General features: G+C 35.7%; 1 protein-coding gene across 1 annotated transcript in view; it reads right to left on the bottom strand.

The window, feature by feature from the left end:
• The window catches only part of LOC138701407 (uncharacterized), a 375,565-nt gene that overhangs the window by 79,347 nt on the left and 277,638 nt on the right, over positions 1-18,580 (bottom strand). Inside the window, exon 4 of the mRNA XM_069828266.1 lies at positions 2,338-2,720. Within this exon, the coding sequence (XP_069684367.1) occupies positions 2,338-2,720 (383 nt within the window). The remainder of the gene's footprint in view (positions 1-2,337; positions 2,721-18,580) is intronic.

Genomic DNA, 18,580 nt, shown 5'->3' with positions numbered 1-18,580 from the left:
CTCGGAAATCCTATTATACGTTAATAAATTTAATATACTCTACAACGAAATTACTTCTTATGTCATAAAGAACATGGTGAATTAGAAGGCGAGACAAATTAAATATTATTTTTTCGTACTACTTCCGAAGAAAGTTTATGATCTTAACATTTGCATAATATACTAAATATGATTTTTGAAAATTATTTTTAGGTCCAGAACGTGCAAAACTATTAAGTGACCTTAAGAAACACCAGAATATTCAAGAGAATAAAATATGTAGTTTTGCAATTTCTTGGGAACTCGCCCGTGATTTAAAACAGTTCAGTGACGGAGAAAAAATAAAGAAGTATATGATTAAAGCTGCAAAATTAATCTGTCCGAGTGAAATACAAAATTTCGAGAGTATTAATGCACTGTCGGTAGGCGAATTAAAACAACTGGTGACCACATTAAGAACACAATAATTAGACAATTGTTTAGTACGAGTATGCTCCAGGTAATAGGGCAGGTAATATAATAATAATACTAATAATAATACTAATAATAATAATAATAATAATAATAATAATAATAATACATGAAAAAATACATATTGCATGCTTTACTTCAGTTTAAATAAGTTTAAGTTTGTATATGTTATAGAAAAACAATTATAACATTTTTAAGTCTTTTCCTGTGTATAGTATGCTTTATTAATGGTTACTAACAATCCGCCACTGACCGCCCTAGCAATTAAGATAAGCGGACGCTGGTCGCAGTTTGAATCTTCCTTCCTACTCTGCCGTCCTAGTACACAAAGTATTGCGTAATGTTATGCCTCACGTAATTTGTAATTTTATTGTTCATATTACCCTGGGTATAGTTGGAATCTCCTGGTAGAGGGGCAGAGAAAGCCTGACGGCCTTATCTCTACCAGGTTAAATAAATAAATACTAATAGTAATACTAATACTAGTAACTGAAAATTCTGCCCATGTATGCTATAAGGGATCACCCCAAATTTCATATTTTTAACTTCGTTGTTTTCAAATTAGATAGTGGAAAAAGACTATCCCATATTACCACCTTCTCCTCTAATTCGTTAACATTATGAAAAGGGCCCCAAGTCGTAAATTTCTAAGATTGCATAGCATTAAAATTACATAGTGAGTTATTACTGATAAATGCGAGAAAAATTCGTACCGGCACCGGGAATCGAACCCAGGACCTCTCAGCTTTGCGCGCTGAGCGCTCTTTACCAACTGAGCCGTGCCGGGACACTATCCACGGCGCCGGCCGAACCCCTCTCGTAGTACTGTTTTACGGCTTTACTAGCTGCATTTAAGACGATGCACGTCATACGTATGCAGGAGCGCATATTAAATGACTTTGTGGCCGTATTCAACATCAGTTTAATGAAAACTTCTAACAGTATATATATATATATATATATATATTACAATACCATATTTATTATTAGCAAAATATAGGCTACTAATTATATACAACAGCTTTTGCTTACAGTACAGAAAATTAAATTCATGTTGCAAAACTTGTTACTCACAAACATAATATAAACATCTAATTTAACATACAGCAAATTAATCTGATCTCTAATACAATTATTTATATTCTTAAATTTGTTTTTGCTAACAAATGAAGTGGTAGAATCTCTTTATATTGTTTTTGAATTAGGTTACTAATAAACTAGTTTCAAGATGCACACAAACTGTAATGCATTACATTAGAGCAGTCCCATCTTCATCTTATAAAACTTGTAAACAAGCTGGAAAGCAATAAAATACGAGACTTTTTCAATATTTCTTTTTTGGAGCTTCATTTGCGAAGTTAAGTCAAACTGAGCTGGTACTGACGTTGATATGTCTGTCTTAAAATGTATCATGTTTCGTAATGTAATTAATTTCCATATTTTTTAAGAATTTAATCAACATCAGAAGAGTTAACTAGTTAAATGACTTTGTGGCCGTATTCAACATCAGTTTAATGAAAACTGCTAACAGTATATATATGGCAACAAAGTCATTTAATATGCGCTCCTGCATACATATGACGTACATCGTCTTAAATGCGGGTAGTAAAGCCGTAAAACAGTACTACGAGAGGGGTTCGGCCGGCGCCGTGGATCGTGTCCCGGCATGGCTCAGTTGGCAAAGAGCGCTCAGCGCGCAAAGCTGAGAGGTCCTGGGTTCGATTCCCGGTGACGGTACGAATTTTTCTCGTATTTATCAGTAATAATACAACTGACTAGTTAAGACTAGTCGTGTAATATTCAATGGGGTGGGCGAGACCTCATCCATATGAATATTTGATATACATAGTGAGTGTTAATAATTTCAGCTCGGGTGTGATACTGCACCTGTCATCTGGGGGGTGTGAGCCATGTCGTGAGAGATGAACTCGCCCCACACTGCGGTCAGCGCCATCAGGTGTGGGTGCGGCAGATCCTCGTCTTTGTGGACGGCGAGAGACACCTCTCGCGGACTGGGCAGCAAGCTGTGGCCCCCACCGCGGGGTAGGCTCACTCCGTCGCTGTACTCCGCCGGCAGGAAGCGCAGATAGCGGGTGTTGGCTTTGCCCCAGTGCGGACTCTGCACATTGTTGCAGTAGCCCGAGAAGGCCCGGTACTTGCGCGGTTGGCATGGGAAGTCCACCTCCAGCGGACAGTGATCGCCCAGCGATGTGTCCCGCACGTCCATCATCGGCAGCCCGTAGTTCACTTGGTCGCGGGACAGCTTGAACCTGTCCAACAGTTCAATTGCATAGTCTCTAAGTCAATACTGTACTGGTGCTCATGCAATGATTCAAAACAAATTGTTCATCATTATCTATTTGAATGCTTACTTCATGTCTTTACAGATGCATCCTGCTAATTTTTATTGTTCTATCAACACAGAAATGGAGGTATACCTAAAGAATGTTGTTGACTCACGTTTTATGATACTTCGGAAATCGAAAGTACGATTTGTAGCAGCTTGAAGTGCTGTAATTGTAGCAGTTATAAACAGCACATATACACCCTGACATTTTAACACAGCACTAATTACTGACTTACTGGCTTTTAAGGAACCCGCAGGTTCATTGCCGCCCTCACATAAGCCCGCCATTGGTCCCTATCCTGAGAAAGATTAACCCATTCTCTATCATCATATCCCACCTCCCTCAAATCCATTTTAATATTATCTTCCCATCTACGTCTCGGCCTCCCTAAAGGTCTTTTTCCCTCTGGCCTCCCAACTAACACTCTATATGCATTTCTGGATTCGCCCATACGTGCTACATGCCCTGCCCATCTCAAACGTCTGGATTTTATGTTCCTAATTATGTCAGGTGAAGAATACAATGCGTGAAGTTCTGTGTTGTGTAACTTTCTCCATTCTCCTGTAACTTCACCCCCCTTAGCCCCAAATATTTTCCTAAGCACCTTATTCTCAAACACCTTTAACCTATGTTCCTCTCTCAAAGTGACAGTCCAATGTTCACAACAATAAAGAACAACCGGTAATATAACTGTTTTATAAATTCTAAATTTCAATTTTTTTGGTAGCAGACTGGATGATAAAAGTTTCTCAACCGAATAATAACAGTCATTTCCCATATTTTTTCTGTGTTTCATTTCTTCCCGAGTATCATTTATATTTGTTACTGTTGCTCCAAGATATTTGAACTTCTCCACCTCTTCAAAAGATAAATTTCCAATTTTTATATTTCCATTTCGTACAATATTCTCGTCACGAGACATAATCATATACTTTATCTTTTCGGAATTTACTTCCAAACCTATCTCTTTACTTGCTTCCAGTAAAATTCCCGTGTTTTCCCTAATCGTTTGTGGCTTTTCTCCTAACATATTCACGTCATCCGCATAGACAAGCAGCTGATGTAACCCGTTCAATTCCAAACCCTCTCTGTTATCCTGGACTTTCCTAATGGCATATTCTAGACAGGGATGTCGAACAGCGCTCTCGAGCTGTGAAATGAAGAGCCTTCACTCCTCCCTTACCGTGCAACGGTTGAACACAGATAGCAGGCAGACCGGGAGTAAACAAAAGCGAAACTACTAATGCGGCGGCTGGTACTTGGATAACTTTTATACCTCTTACTAATTGATTAGGAGCTCATTTTAAATTTGCACTTGATAAACTCTGATGAACAAAGAATGTAGGCCTACATGAGGATGAATAATAATAATAATAATAATAATAATAATAATAATAATAATAATAATAATAATAATAATAACAATAACAATAATAATAACAATGGCGTTTTATCTACTGGGTCATTCCATGAATGTTGTTCGCTAGTGACGGAAATAAATAATAATAATAATAATAATAATAATAATAATAATAATAATAAATAATGTTTAAAATATCAACTTTGTGTGTATGTGTTGTAGCAGTGCAACTTCAAGTTCAGAAACGTAAACTGTTTCGATGTATAAAATTAATTACATTTAGCGTGACTTGAATTTTGTTCATAGTTTTTGTTAGAGATTAAGAGATATCTTCGCCTCGAGTTCGATACTTTAGTGAAATGACATAAACAAGATCTCCATGAACATTGAACTCTGAATCGACACTCCTTATGAATATAGCTAGCTGCGCCGTATCTTTGCGGTCGGTACTTTCATCGAGAGCTGCACTAACTCTCATTTTTCATTCTTGCTATCAGTTGTCCCTCCAAGTTATCTCCCATTTCTGATATGCGCTCTGCAATAATATTACGAGACAAACTTATCCTATATTTAAAATCATTAACATGTTCCGGACATATCTCTTTCACAACAGCTATGAGACAGTCTTTCACAAATTCTCAGTCAGTGAATAGCTTTGAAGACGTTGCAATAATTTCACAAATTTTATAGCTAGCACGAACCAAGCTTGTTCTACTAACACCCGATGATGATGATGATGATGATGATGGTGATGATGATGATTATGGAAGGTTTCCTGAATTCAATCTTGATTTTAATTCCTCTATAGGCTTTTCACGAGTGGAACTGGGTATCTTTTCTGGTCCATAAGCTTCAGCATGTGTTGGATTAAAATGCCTTCTGATATTATGATGGCTTAGGTATCCAAATTCCTTTCTACATATTAAGTAATGTGTCTTTCCGTCCTTTAAGATAAAGAAATATCTATCTATCCACTTATTATAGAATCGTCGTTCCATATCCATACCAGCCGCCAGAGTTGATAAACACACTATGTACAGAATACTGCTACTGCGAGCTTAAGTTGACCGTACTGACTGTCGTTTGAACTCTGCTATGGTAGGAAACAGTATTAATCGTTTCACAGTTTGAGAGCGCTGTTCGACATCCCTGCTCTAGAGCAAAGTTAAAAAGTAAAGGTGATAGTGCATCTCCTTGCTTTAGCCCACAGTGAATTGGAAAAGCATCTGACAGAAACGAGCTCTGCTGTACGTTTCACTGAGACAGCACTAATTAATAAAACTATTTACTAGCTCAGCAACAATCTACATTGTGGTACATTACAGCTTGCTTCGCGGGTTTTAGCATACCTGCCGCCTAGATAGCATCACCTGCGCCTTTCATACGCAGAACTGCTTGCTGTCCGGTATTACTATAGTAAGGTATTTGATAACACTGCCTCATAATAGCGCATATAAACAAATTTGTTCATTGTTGAGGCGAAATAGCTGCTATAGAGGACAGAAAAGCTTGATTTTCATGTGAACCAGACGGTTATAAATATGCAACGGCATTACCGAACAAAGTTTGCTGCAGATTCACCCAGTGGTCTACAATCGATAAATGGTACATTAATTTTAAGACAAGATTCTTCGCAAGCGGTTGCGATTTCATCCGATACGGACTACAGTTGCTGCATACTCTAAAACCAAAGGATAAAGTGCTACGAAGAAATTTCCGCATAAGTATGCAGACTTTATTTGAAAACGATGATGAATTTATTCGTTCCGTCGTGTTTTCTGACGAAACCACTTTTAATCTTTCTGGTAAGGTGAACAGACATAACCTCAGAATCTGAGGGTCGGAAAATCCACGTACCTGCGTGGAACTTGACTATAGGCTTGATGTGCGCCGTGTTGCCAAGGGGGTACACATTGAACGCCTTTAAGGTAAGAAACTAAACTTTTTGAGTTTCTGTTTCTATTGGTATTATTTTCAAGCACCTCAGATTCATAGAACGTAAATTATATGTGTTTCTAAACCGGAAAGGTCTTTTGTAGGAGCCCTGTGTTATTGTAAAACAGAGTTGGTTTCTTTAGAGATGCAATAATAAAGCACAAAGCCATTTAAACTTAGAATTCATTCTCTGAGATGATGCTCTCCAGTGCAACAAATGTACTGTGGAGCTGGAGTTCACAGTAGCCTAATTCATTAATTATTCTCGAATGTATTTCTACAAAGAGGTAGTTCGGAAATTTTGTTCGTAAATATCAACAATGAAGGTTAACATAAAATTTTCAACCGAGTGCTCAGACATATCTCCGAGGAAATATTTGCAGGTTCCACCATCTACTCCCAAGTTTGCTATGCTTGATGCAGTTGTTTGGACTAGAAACGCACCATCGTCCCAACAGAGTGCGCGACTGTTCAGGTCGTGGGTGACATGATGCAATGATGCAGCCTGAGACTAGTTCAGTGTTGATAAATCTCAACACATGGTTGGAAACCCAGAATTCTTCTCGTACATCTTTATTAATACTGTATATGTATAATTTCATTATATTTCTTGTATTATTACTTTGGTATTTTTCACTTTACTTTTGCTTACTTATACTTAAACTAGACTAGACGGCATTCCTGAAGGCGGTCAGCTGCTACATGCGCCGTAGTATTTCTGGTATGTGACGTCACAAACTTGTACAGTAGAACCAATCAGAATCAGTCTATAACAAGTACTTCCAGAGTTCGTTTGTTCACGTGTGAGTGTTTCAATATATTGAAAAGTAAAACTAACATTTACTGTGTATGTGTAAGATAAATAAACGGAAGAAGAGACTGTAAAAAGACAAGTATTGCACAGGTAGGCGCGGAAAATAGTGTTTAAGGTGTATAATTATTTTAAAAACGTTGACGAGCAGAACGCTGCCGGCCATCATGATGCTGACTGCAACGTTGCCAACGTGCTAGAAACGACTGCAGAAGCATGTGGTGTGGGATTGAAAACAGTGCAAAGAATATTGTTAGTGAAGGAAAGAGGGTTTGTTTGGTGCCATGCTTACGGTAATCAACGGCTAAGATCATTGTTGTCTTTTGATAATTTAAATTCTCTCCTGCGCTACTTATATTGCATGTGATCGTGAAGTACGATGTGGCAATGTTGTACGCTGCCTTGCTCTCACTATCTGTCTCTCTCGACGCAAACGCTAGCAGACTACCGCCTTCCGAATTGCCGTCGACTCTAATTAAATTAAACAATTAACCCTTAGATTTGCAAAGCATCCTATAGGATACAACAGGTTAATAGGCTATATGCTATAATTTTAATATAATAGAAAAAAAATTAGTAGGAAAATTAAAATTTAACAATATACTTTTGAGAGAAGAAAGACACTCTTTCGGCTATCCCAATAACGAGATTGCCTCATTGGACAAAGCATAACTAACACAGAGTGAAAACAAAAACAGACCACAAAAGAGAAATGTGGGGAACGAACAAGAAAGGGAAATTAAGTACAGGAAGGATAAGATCATACATATAACAGGCCTAAACATAGTAGGCTAAACAAACAGATTAGACGTTGAAACAAAAGTTCATCCTTTTTAGGAAACAAAGTACAAGTGTTTGACTATAATTATATGTGTACAAAACCGCCTTTGCTTATGCGTGTTGTTAAGACGTTTCATCAACTACAATTGGATGAAACGTCTTAACAACACGCATTTTAACAAAATATAAACATGTTAATGACAAAACGACACTGCGCTTTAGTTCAACGTCAAACATCAAGATCAACAGAAACTGCCCTATTCAACGAACTTTAAATCGGCAAATATAGCCAACATATGTTCTACGTGATTATAATTTTTAAAGTGATTTTACAAAGTGTTCACATTTCAATGACTACGCTAATAGTGGTTACAATTCTTCAACAGTTTTAATTTTTATATATTTTAGATCATATCACATGACTTGCAGTGATTTAAATCGGCAAATGCAGCCAACACATGTTCAAAGTGATTTAAACTTTTAAAGTATTTATACAAAGTGTTCACATTTCAATAACTACGCTAATAGTGGTCACAATTCTTAAACAGTTTATTTTATATTTTAGATCATATCATATGACTCGCAGTGATTTAACCTAACATAGCATGTATATCATAGATCAACCTAAGTTAAGTCCAAGCAGTCACACTAATATTACCACATTAAATTCCATCTAATAGGCAAGGTTTTCATCATATTAATCTAACATTTCACATCTGAAGATGATACACATGTATCGAAAACGTTAATGAAAATTTATTTATTTTATGATAAGCAAAGGCGGTTTTGTAGACATATAGTTATAGTCAAACATTAATAGCTTGTTGGCAAACTTCAACATGAAAAAGTACAAGTGGTATTTTAAAATGGCAAGTGATCCTCTGATAGCAGTAAGGGAAACGTCACGAATGAAGTCGTTGTTCAGCTGGAACTTCCTGCAGAAAGTGTGCCCCTAGCGCCAACCATTACCCCAACTACTTCAATGGAGGAGTGGTGATATTTCTCCGAATAGAATGGAACTGTGGGCTCATAAATTCTGCATTTTTCTGCGTGGACTTCAGGGGGCTGTTGTTCCTGTGCCTCGAACCTGACTGTCGGGTCGATAATGTAGGCGGATGTAGAGCCTGTACTGTATAAAATATGGACATTGCGATAGTTGTTTTCTTTACAGTCCGACATGATTTAATAAACTAGTGTGAGAAATGAAGTTTTGCCAATTTAAGGGTTAAATATATATATTTTTTTTTACTGTAGGTTTAAGCGTGTAACATTACTTTCTCATTCTGTAATGTGAACTCCACTCCCGGCCACAAGCTTTTTCTTCATCAGAATGCCAACCAAAAGTGTACTATTATTATCTTTCAAATAAAAAAATTGTTATCTGTAACACCCATTAAATTCAGTTCCCCAATTTAAAATAAGTTTTAGAAGTCTACACCTAAAACATAATATTCAACTTGTATTTTTAATTTGTTTCATTCATCTCTCTCTGTTCTCGCGACTGGTTTATATTGCAGCACCTTTTGTGGAATCTGCCTCGAGTCACTTTCGCAACGTGCTGTTCCCTCTATGCGCAGTAACGTTTTATTGTTGTGTGATATTTTAAACATTCTGTCTTTTCTGATATTCCCCACTTTTATGGTCTAGATTGCCTCATTACTGCAACGCCTTAGTTTCTTGTAGAGAGTGCTTAGAATTTCATGTTTAGGAATTGAAGGACGTATTCCTCCAGATCTCAGCATCGATACAACCCAACAACTTACGCAAAGTTGATTGCTTACAAAGATATCGCATCAAATGATAGGAACTTTCTCACTTTCAAAGCATTATACTGCCGCAACAATAAACTGTAATAAAAATTGAATGTAAAGAATCGATTTAATGTAGCATTATCTACGGCAGAACCATCTTATACTCAACTGTGTTGGACATTATGAGGACGGTATTAACCCAAGACAGCTTATTTCTGTTGTCTTTATTATCATTTTTTGTAACTACTACTCGATAATATTAGATTATTTTGTCCATTTCACATGTTGTTTAAAAATGTAATTCTTATATCCACACCATTGCTTTGTACTCCCAATTACTTTTTACTAACAGCCATTCATTAATATAATTAGTGAGTTGTTAAGAGTAGGGTAACTAGAAAGCCCAAGGGACTATGACCCCTTTAAACAGTAATAAAGTAAAATGAAAAGTATTAAATAATGCAATATTAAAATAAATACAAAACATCATGCAATAATATAATGAAGTAATATAGTGTATAGTGAGGATCACATAAGAACAGTTTCTAAACAGCAAATATTGCCGTCTTGTCAGTGTTGCCAACTGTTACCAGATACAACACGATCCTACGGACTAATGACTTATTTACTTACCGTACTTTATGTTGGAAGGTTATTCTAAATAATTCAATAATTTGTAACATATTTTCGTAGGCAAACTATATATATCAAGTATTTTGTGTGACAATACGAAATGCATTGGTTTGACTCACGAGACCTAACCTAAAAATGTATTTTGTTTGACCACATGAAATTATTAGTACTAACTCCAAAAACTTACCTGACTATAGTCTTGAATTATAACCACAACGCAACATAAAATAACTATTATGTATTAATATTAATTAATTATTAGTATGTTCAAATTTCACTAGCTTCCAGTAACAGGGCTTAAAAATCTAGTACAATTTTAATTTCATGCAACTCCAGCATCGACAAGTATTGTCGATATTTGTCTCAGCTGCCAACATACCAGGTACAAAATCACTACCATTTATAGTATTTGTCAGTATCGAAATTCGAAACGAAGTTGGCAAAAGAAAATTCAACCTGCAAATTAGAAAATCACCACAATCTACTAGCATATATTATGTAGTAATGGGAGAAAAATGGTTAGGTATGAAGTAAGCTGACTAATCAGGATTTAAAATGAGTTGAAGTAATTGCTTTTTAAATCATTTATTATTGGAACGTTACACTTTAACATATCAGACCATGCTTTTAAAAATTCAATTTAAACTTGTACTTCGTAACATATTTAGGTTAGGCTTCGAAACTTCCTTTTTCATGACGCTGAAGGTGTCTCAGACAATTTTCAAGCTGTACGTAAGCCTAACGATATCTGACAGATATACTTATTAATTACTTAAGTCCTAACAACTTAAATGTAAATGTCCTAAGGTAGGCGTTACTGAGAATAATGGTGTTGCTAATGAGTAAAAAAGAAATCGAAACATTAATCAATAAATACTGAATTAAATAATACATTAAAAATACTTGCAGTCAATGGTGGCGACTCCGTTATTACGGATACTGTGGTAATAGCAGTCGTAGAAGTGATTATAGTACAGAAGGAATCAATATTTTATGTGTAAATACACAGTCTTTCATAAGTAACGAGTCTATCGAAAAATCAACTATTTTGGATAATTTTTTGAAATGATGTTCATCCTCACGAGAAAGAACTCTTCCTGGTGCCGTACAGTCGATTTGAAAACAAACACCCCCTCCCCCCCGTCGCCAGAGGAAGCTACTTATCCATGTGTAATGTGCATTTGATGACAACTTAAAATGACCTGTAGCATGGCCTTCTATACGCCAAGGATAATGGCACACGGCCATGCCTATACACATTGTTGTGATAGACTGGAATGTTAAAATGCCACGCAGCTGCTTAACGTTATTGCAGAAGAGAAAAATTGCTGCCTGGTTTGAATTTGGAAACATTGTCGCTCACATTAAGCGTTTATTCAGTAGACGAAGTGTTTTCAGGCAGATGGATCAGTCGCACAGGCTCAATCCGTTGGCCTCCGCGATCACCGGATTTAACTTCCTTGGACTACTTTTTCTGGGGATTCATCAAGGATCGTGTCTATGCGACTAAGCCACGCACTATTCCTGAATTAGTGGAACTAATTGAACACACGATACAAATGGTTACGCCTGACATGCTCACCAGAGTTCACGAAGAGTTGATACGTCGCTTACATTTGTGCATTCAGCACAGCGGAAGACATTTTGAAAAATGTACACCATAATTTGTCAACAATTGAAACTGCTTTTACATTTGTGTTTTAATAAAGGTTTAAAACACGAACTATTCTTTCGCTTAATTTTAATAGCTCTGGCGGTGAGGAGAGGGGGTGTTTGCTTCCAAATCGACTGTACGGCACCGGGAAGGATGAACGTCATTTCAAAAAATTATCCAAAATAGTTAATTTTTTGATAGACTTGTTACTTACGAAAGACCCTGTACATGGTGATCCGTTTGAGAAGACATAAAAGAAAAAAAAGTTCAAGGAGAGTTCGTCATTAAAACGTCTCCTTTCAGATGTTACTAATGACCAGGGAACGGATTTATATGGACTAAAAATATATGAAATATGTAAATATATATGTAGTTATTTTTACCAAAATATGGAATTAAATATGGATTTTTACCAAAATATGGAATTAAATATGGACTTAAAATTATAAAAAAATGACTATGTACGTTAAATATTGGTACATTTTAATCAAACTAAACAAAAAATATAATGGACGTACCTTATCTTCCAATGTAGTTTCAACAAAACACAATTTTTATTGTCTGTTACCATAACAATAGGTTACAAACATTTCTTTCAAGTGCTGAAAAGTGAATCTTCTTCTATTGTCTCTGAGGATAGATTTATACTGACTAAAAGAGCGTTCGACGTCACAAGAAGTAACTGGTACATAATTCAATTTCACAATGTCTGCTGGGGATAAGTCCAAGTTAATCTTCACTGTTGATTCACCACTCATCACAGCAACAACCTTTTGTAGTTCTTCATATCCAGGGTTTTTTGAAAGTACAGTGTCCACCTTAGCTCTTACTGCATCTGCAACTTTACCTCTACCACGATTCAGTTGTTCCACAGTACTATTTATAATTTCAAAACTTTCAGATAGTGAAAGGTGCCTATTTTGGAGACTTTTGAGCGTTTTTATGATGCATGAAAATGTATGCTGAATGTGAGCTAAGTCATTCTTCACACTTATGTCACAGGTAACTGTTTTCGCAGTATCAATTGAGACTGCATCTTCAGAGTCCAATGCAAGGAGAACATTGTTAATAGAGTCTATATGTTCGGCATAATATTCAACTGCTTCTAGCCATGTACCCCATCTAGTTAAAATTGGCTTTGGTGGCAATGGAATTTCAGGGTACATTTCTTTCAACACGTTAACTCTACTGGGAGCTTTGAGAAATACTTTTTTCACTGATGAAATCAACAAATCTACTTTAGGGAAATTGTCTCTGACCACTTCTGCCACACGATGAAATGCATGCGCCACACAAGTAAAATGAGTCAATTTAGGATATACAACAGATAATGCTTGTCCAGCTTTGACCATATAAGGGGCAGCATCGCTAATAAAGAATAACACATTATCGTACATAATACCCTTTGGCCACAGGATACCCATAGCTTCGTTGAACAGTTTAACTATAGTTTTGTTATTGCACTTTTCTAGAACATCACAATGTAAAAGAATTCGTTCAGAATATTGTTCACTTAACAAACCGATAACTACATTACCAACAAGTCTACCTTCTTTGTCGGGAGTCTCATCAATGGAAACCCAAATTGAACTATCTTTAATTTCATCTCTTATCTTCTGTATTGTCTCATCGTAGATGGATGGAGCATACGTCTTCCTAAGTGTTGACTCATCCGGGATTGTATGTTGAGTATATTTTTCAAGGAATTCCTTGAAGACCTTATTCTTTAGTTTGTAGAGAGGAATATCAGCAGAGATGAGAGAACGGCACAGGTCGATGTTAAACTCAGATCTTACATTCGATGTTGTTGGTTGTGTTAAAAACAATTGTCTCTGCTTGGAATTTAGTTGTTTGTTGGCCTGATGTTTACTAGTTGTAATGTGTTGTTGCACCAGGAACTTTTGTGTAGATGATACTGCACACTGACACAAATTACAAAATAATATTTTATTGTCAGTTGATAAACCATCTTCTTTAAATTCTGAAATGTAACTTGTTAGTTTTGATTTTAAATTGACTGAATGACGTACTTTTGGCATATTTACCGTCTTTATAGTATGATTTACAAAACTGAACCTATGTGTACTCTGACTGGCATTTAACTGTTGAGCTGCACAACTGAAGTCTGTTAAAAATTTTAAATTAAATTAATACAGTTTTGTAACTTACTTTCCCATTGTTGATAGGACTGCTAATTTTCAAATAACTCTGATGTTAAAGGGATTACTGAACATGTGTTTAAATCTCTATTGTTGAAATGTATTTTTAAAAGTTAATGGAATTTTGTTTTGTTTTATTGTTAAACCTAATATAATATGGACTGTTTTATATGAAATATGGAAAATATATGGAAATTAACGAAAATATGTACTAAACTCTAAAATATGGAAAAATATGGAAAATAAAAGTAGGATTTTTCAACCCTACACATTGTGAAACATAAAGATAATGCAAAATATAAATTATATTAGCTTTATAAGTAAATATGTATTTACATATAAATCCTTTCCCTGCTAATGACGATTATTTATCATTTGCTAGTGTACACATGATGCACGATAACGGTGGCAAAGGAAGCATATTTAAGAAAATTAAAATTTACAACCGTAAGAAGAAAAATTTTCATTTTTAATGCTTTTATTTTCAATTAAAGTGTTTTCAAAGTTATTTTAAACTGCCAGAATAACCAGAGGAATGGTTAAACAAAATAAATTCAGTGTTAAATCTTATTAAATGCTTATTTTGTTGCACACTTTTAATATCTAACACATAAAAATAAATATATCCCTTACTCTTGCACCTAAAAATCCGAGCATAATTATGACAGTCAGTGTTGCCAAGTCAGCGGTTTTGTAGCTAAATCTGGTGTTTTCAGGTCTATGGTCAACTACAGAATTTTACCTTCAGCGGCTAGCTATTTGGCGTTTTTTGATGATTCTGGCAGAGGGAGATGATATTTTTAAGTTGTTTTTTCTGTAAAGATGTTACAATTGTTTCTATATGTAGTTGCGGACAACAATGTTATTTAGGCATAAACCAGAGTTTAGTTTGATATTATCACACTTTCTCATTGTGCGAGTGTAAAATATCAACGTTTTATGTTAACTCGATTTGGTGTAACCACGTCCATTTCCTGCCTCATCCATTGTTGTTGTACAGATAAGGTACCATGCTGCATTCGTTAGATTCTTAATCTAATGTATGAATTATTTTTGTAAATGAATTGATATACATACTAGGTTCAAAAAGTTCCCGGAATTTGCTAGCATCATAGAAACAACGTACCTTAAACACTATTATACAGCATTCCCTTCAAAATAGTTGCCTTCCGCAACAACACACTTTTGCCAACGCGTGTAGAGTTCCTGGAAGCAGGCCTGGAAGCCATTTTGTGAAACCCGTCTTAGTGCTCTCGTCGCGTTTGCGATAACCTCTTCAGCATTGAATCTGCGTCCTTTCAGATGACTTTTCAGACGGGGAAACAGAAAGTAATCAGGTGGTGAGAGATCAGGAGAGTATGGTGAGTGATCCAAAGCAGTTATGTTGTGCCTGGCAAGAAAATTCTTTACAATAATTGCGCGATGAGCAGGTGCATTGTCATGCATAAGGAACCAGTTGTTTTCTACCCACTTTTCTGGACGTTTCCTTCTCACTGCGTCCCAGAGGCGACGGAGGGTTTCTACGTACAATTCTTTCGTTACAGTACGACCTTCTGGAATGAACTCATGGTGCATGAGACCCTGAGAGTCGAAGAAAACTTCCAAAATAACTTTGCTTTAAGTGTGCTTAAATGCGACAGGCTCATGTCAGTAGATTTACTGGCATATGAAAGAACTCCTGCGTGACAAAATTCCGGCACATCCGGCGATGCTGATATAACCTCTGCAGTTGCGAGCGTCGTTAAATAAAACATAACATTTAAAATAACTTTGCCTTTGGAAGTGTCCCTAGGAAATTTTTGCTTCCGAGGAGATGTTTTCGATTTCCACTCAGATGACTGTCGTTTAGGGACTGGGTCGTACAAGTAGCACCAGTTTCATTTTGTTTAAGAAATCACCATCTTCATCAGCCATACTGATCATGTCCCCAGCAAAACACAGAACTTGATGTTTGTACTTTGCTCTGTGGACATAATTACAAAATGCGACGAACAAACAAAACACTATGATAAACAAATGCCTACAACTCAAAACCAATAATTGCCATTATCAACAAACTTTAAGGAAATGACATCATGAATGTTACCAACAAAACAAATGTATAATATCCCTTGTTATATATTAATACGAAAAATGGTAGTAAAATTCCGGGAACTTTTTGAACCTAGTAGTATTTAATCATAAAGAATAGACAATGAACTGAATTATTATTTATCATTCCGCATTATAGTTTATGTAATTCAGACATACTTCAAACTTAAAACCATACTACTCATTGTTGGCAGGCACGTCTCCAGCTCAGTGTGAAATCAGATTTCGAACTACTGTGATTTGATTATTTCCGAAGTGTCCAGTATATTCTTGATTTACTTCATTCAACTTTGAAGAGATACTGTATATAATATTTTATGCACGACCATGCCAAAATGTAGTAATTATACACCTGGTAGCAGTCCTTTAATGCATGTCATTAAAGTACACCTACTCATTAAAGTACAGGTGTTTTCAGCCAATGACAACTCAGCTTACAGGTGTTCAGCCAATGACAAGTCAGCTTTGTACCGTTATAAAACCGCAAGTATCGATTATTCTCGGATATGCAATCGAAAGAGAATTAGCGAAAAGTCACGGAGGCTGGAAATCCAATACTGTCGCAGAAGGTTATGTTCTGTTACTATAATAATTAGCGTTAATTTTAAATAATATTCAAATTTGTCATCTCGTTTTTTAATGTCGAATTCAATAATCAAGATTATATCAAGTTTAACGGGATTACATCAAGGTCAATGACACTATTGTTCCTCGGAAAAAAATCAATACTTTCGTGTCTGCGCACATCTCACAATTCACGACCTAGAACAAGGTCACTTCCGATCTTGTCAGATACAAATAAAATGTATGCATCTGAATAATTTCAAGTTAGAAATATCATAAATATCCATACTTGCGTCTTAATTACCATTATTATATGCTCGTTGCATAATGTACTATTATTTAACGATGCCGCGTAAAACTCCATACGTACAAAAATTTAGGGATGTGTGGAAAAAACATAGTGTTGAAAGATTGGGTGGAAGAAGCTGCCGGTGATAGTTCGAAAGCTCGGTGTAAATGGTGTAAGGTGATATTGAATGCAGAATATTAAGATTTAATTACCCATGCTATTAGAGATAAACACAAAAAGAGTAGCGAGTGTTTTTCTGTTGCTCGGCAACAGTTGCTGAGATACAGTGGTGGAAAATTAATCTTGGGGATTGGAAAAATGTTTCCAATTCTATACGCTTCTGGTCAGAGATGAGTGTTATTTCAATTTCCAAACGATTAGAAATATATTAGATTTTTTTTTTAATTTCAAATCTCATTATGGTTCGTTCCAAATTTTAGGTTGCGATTTTCAGTGATGCATGTGGTGACCATCCCTCCAGAGAGGGATCCTACCATTGTCAAATGCAGAGGTTGAGAGGCTATTTAGCCGGATGAATCTTGTGAAAAAACACAGGAACAGGACAGAAAATCCCAAGCTAAATGAAATTTTGACCATTCGAGCTGGACTAAGAAGACTTCAAATGTTGTTGCACTTATGTATTGCATCAAGTTGTATAGTTTGTATTTCGAATTTGGAAGTGATGTGTTAAGAAAAATCTGGAGTTTTTAAACTACAGTTCAGCGGTTTTTTTAAGCTTGTGCAGCGGCAATGGAATTCTGAGTTGGCAACACTGATGACAGTAATATAATTCTCTTATACAGTTCTACAACAATCACAATTGGAGTGCTGTAAACTACGCTTTTGAGGTGACTCCAGACCGCTTGCTAGGAAAAAAGCGTACGACGTTTGTAAACCATTGAGCCAGTGGCAGTTCGTACCCTTACATTTTGCAATTACTGTATGTCAGAAATGGCTCGCTTACCAACCCATATTTACCGAGTCTTTTTTGCTTCTATTATGGTGCACACTCAACCGTTTCGGTTTGTGCTATAAATTTTGATGCACCATGTATATACAGTATAGCCATATCGCTGACACTAATATATATTGTCAACAACAATGTTATGAGTAGAGCCCGGATGTTTAGGCATTTATAACAGTTAAAATAGGCAAGCGAAAAAGGCAATACAACGTAAAAAAAACACAATAATCTTTGAAAAAGGCATTATATTTTAAAAAGGCGTAATATATTTTAGCAATAAATTTAAATTATATCAACATAACTCACATTTTTACTTCGTAGGTGACACATGTTGACTTATAAAATACTTTTTTTCGTGATTAACTGTCTTTTCACAAACCTTGCATAACACAACTGTTCCATCGGTTGAAAAAATACATGGGCACAATAATAAACACGTGAAGCACAAAATTGTAACAGATTTGAAAATATGAAAGCAAACAATTGAAAATGCTACGTGACAAAGTCTATGAGAACGAGCTTAATGTTTAAAATATAAAGCTGATTGTTGGTATCGTGAAGATATGGCATTATATTTGTAACTGTGGATTGTCGATCATTATTCATATTACACAAATAGAATTAAAACACGATTATTAGTAGATTAAGCACCGAAATGAATTACTTTTATTTACTATTGTTAGTAAAGTTATTCATTGTTTCAAATACACTCAGGGACAAAAAAAACCGGACACTTTTATTTTTGCTTGTATTTTGTTGCCAATTATTTCAAAATGAAACAAAACCCATTT

Source organism: Periplaneta americana, chromosome 6 (assembly GCF_040183065.1).
Source record: "Periplaneta americana isolate PAMFEO1 chromosome 6, P.americana_PAMFEO1_priV1, whole genome shotgun sequence".
NCBI classification, from domain to species: domain Eukaryota; kingdom Metazoa; phylum Arthropoda; class Insecta; order Blattodea; family Blattidae; genus Periplaneta; species Periplaneta americana.
The sequence above is the reverse complement of the archived record's forward strand: the minus strand, read 5'-3'. Positions and strand labels throughout refer to the sequence as shown.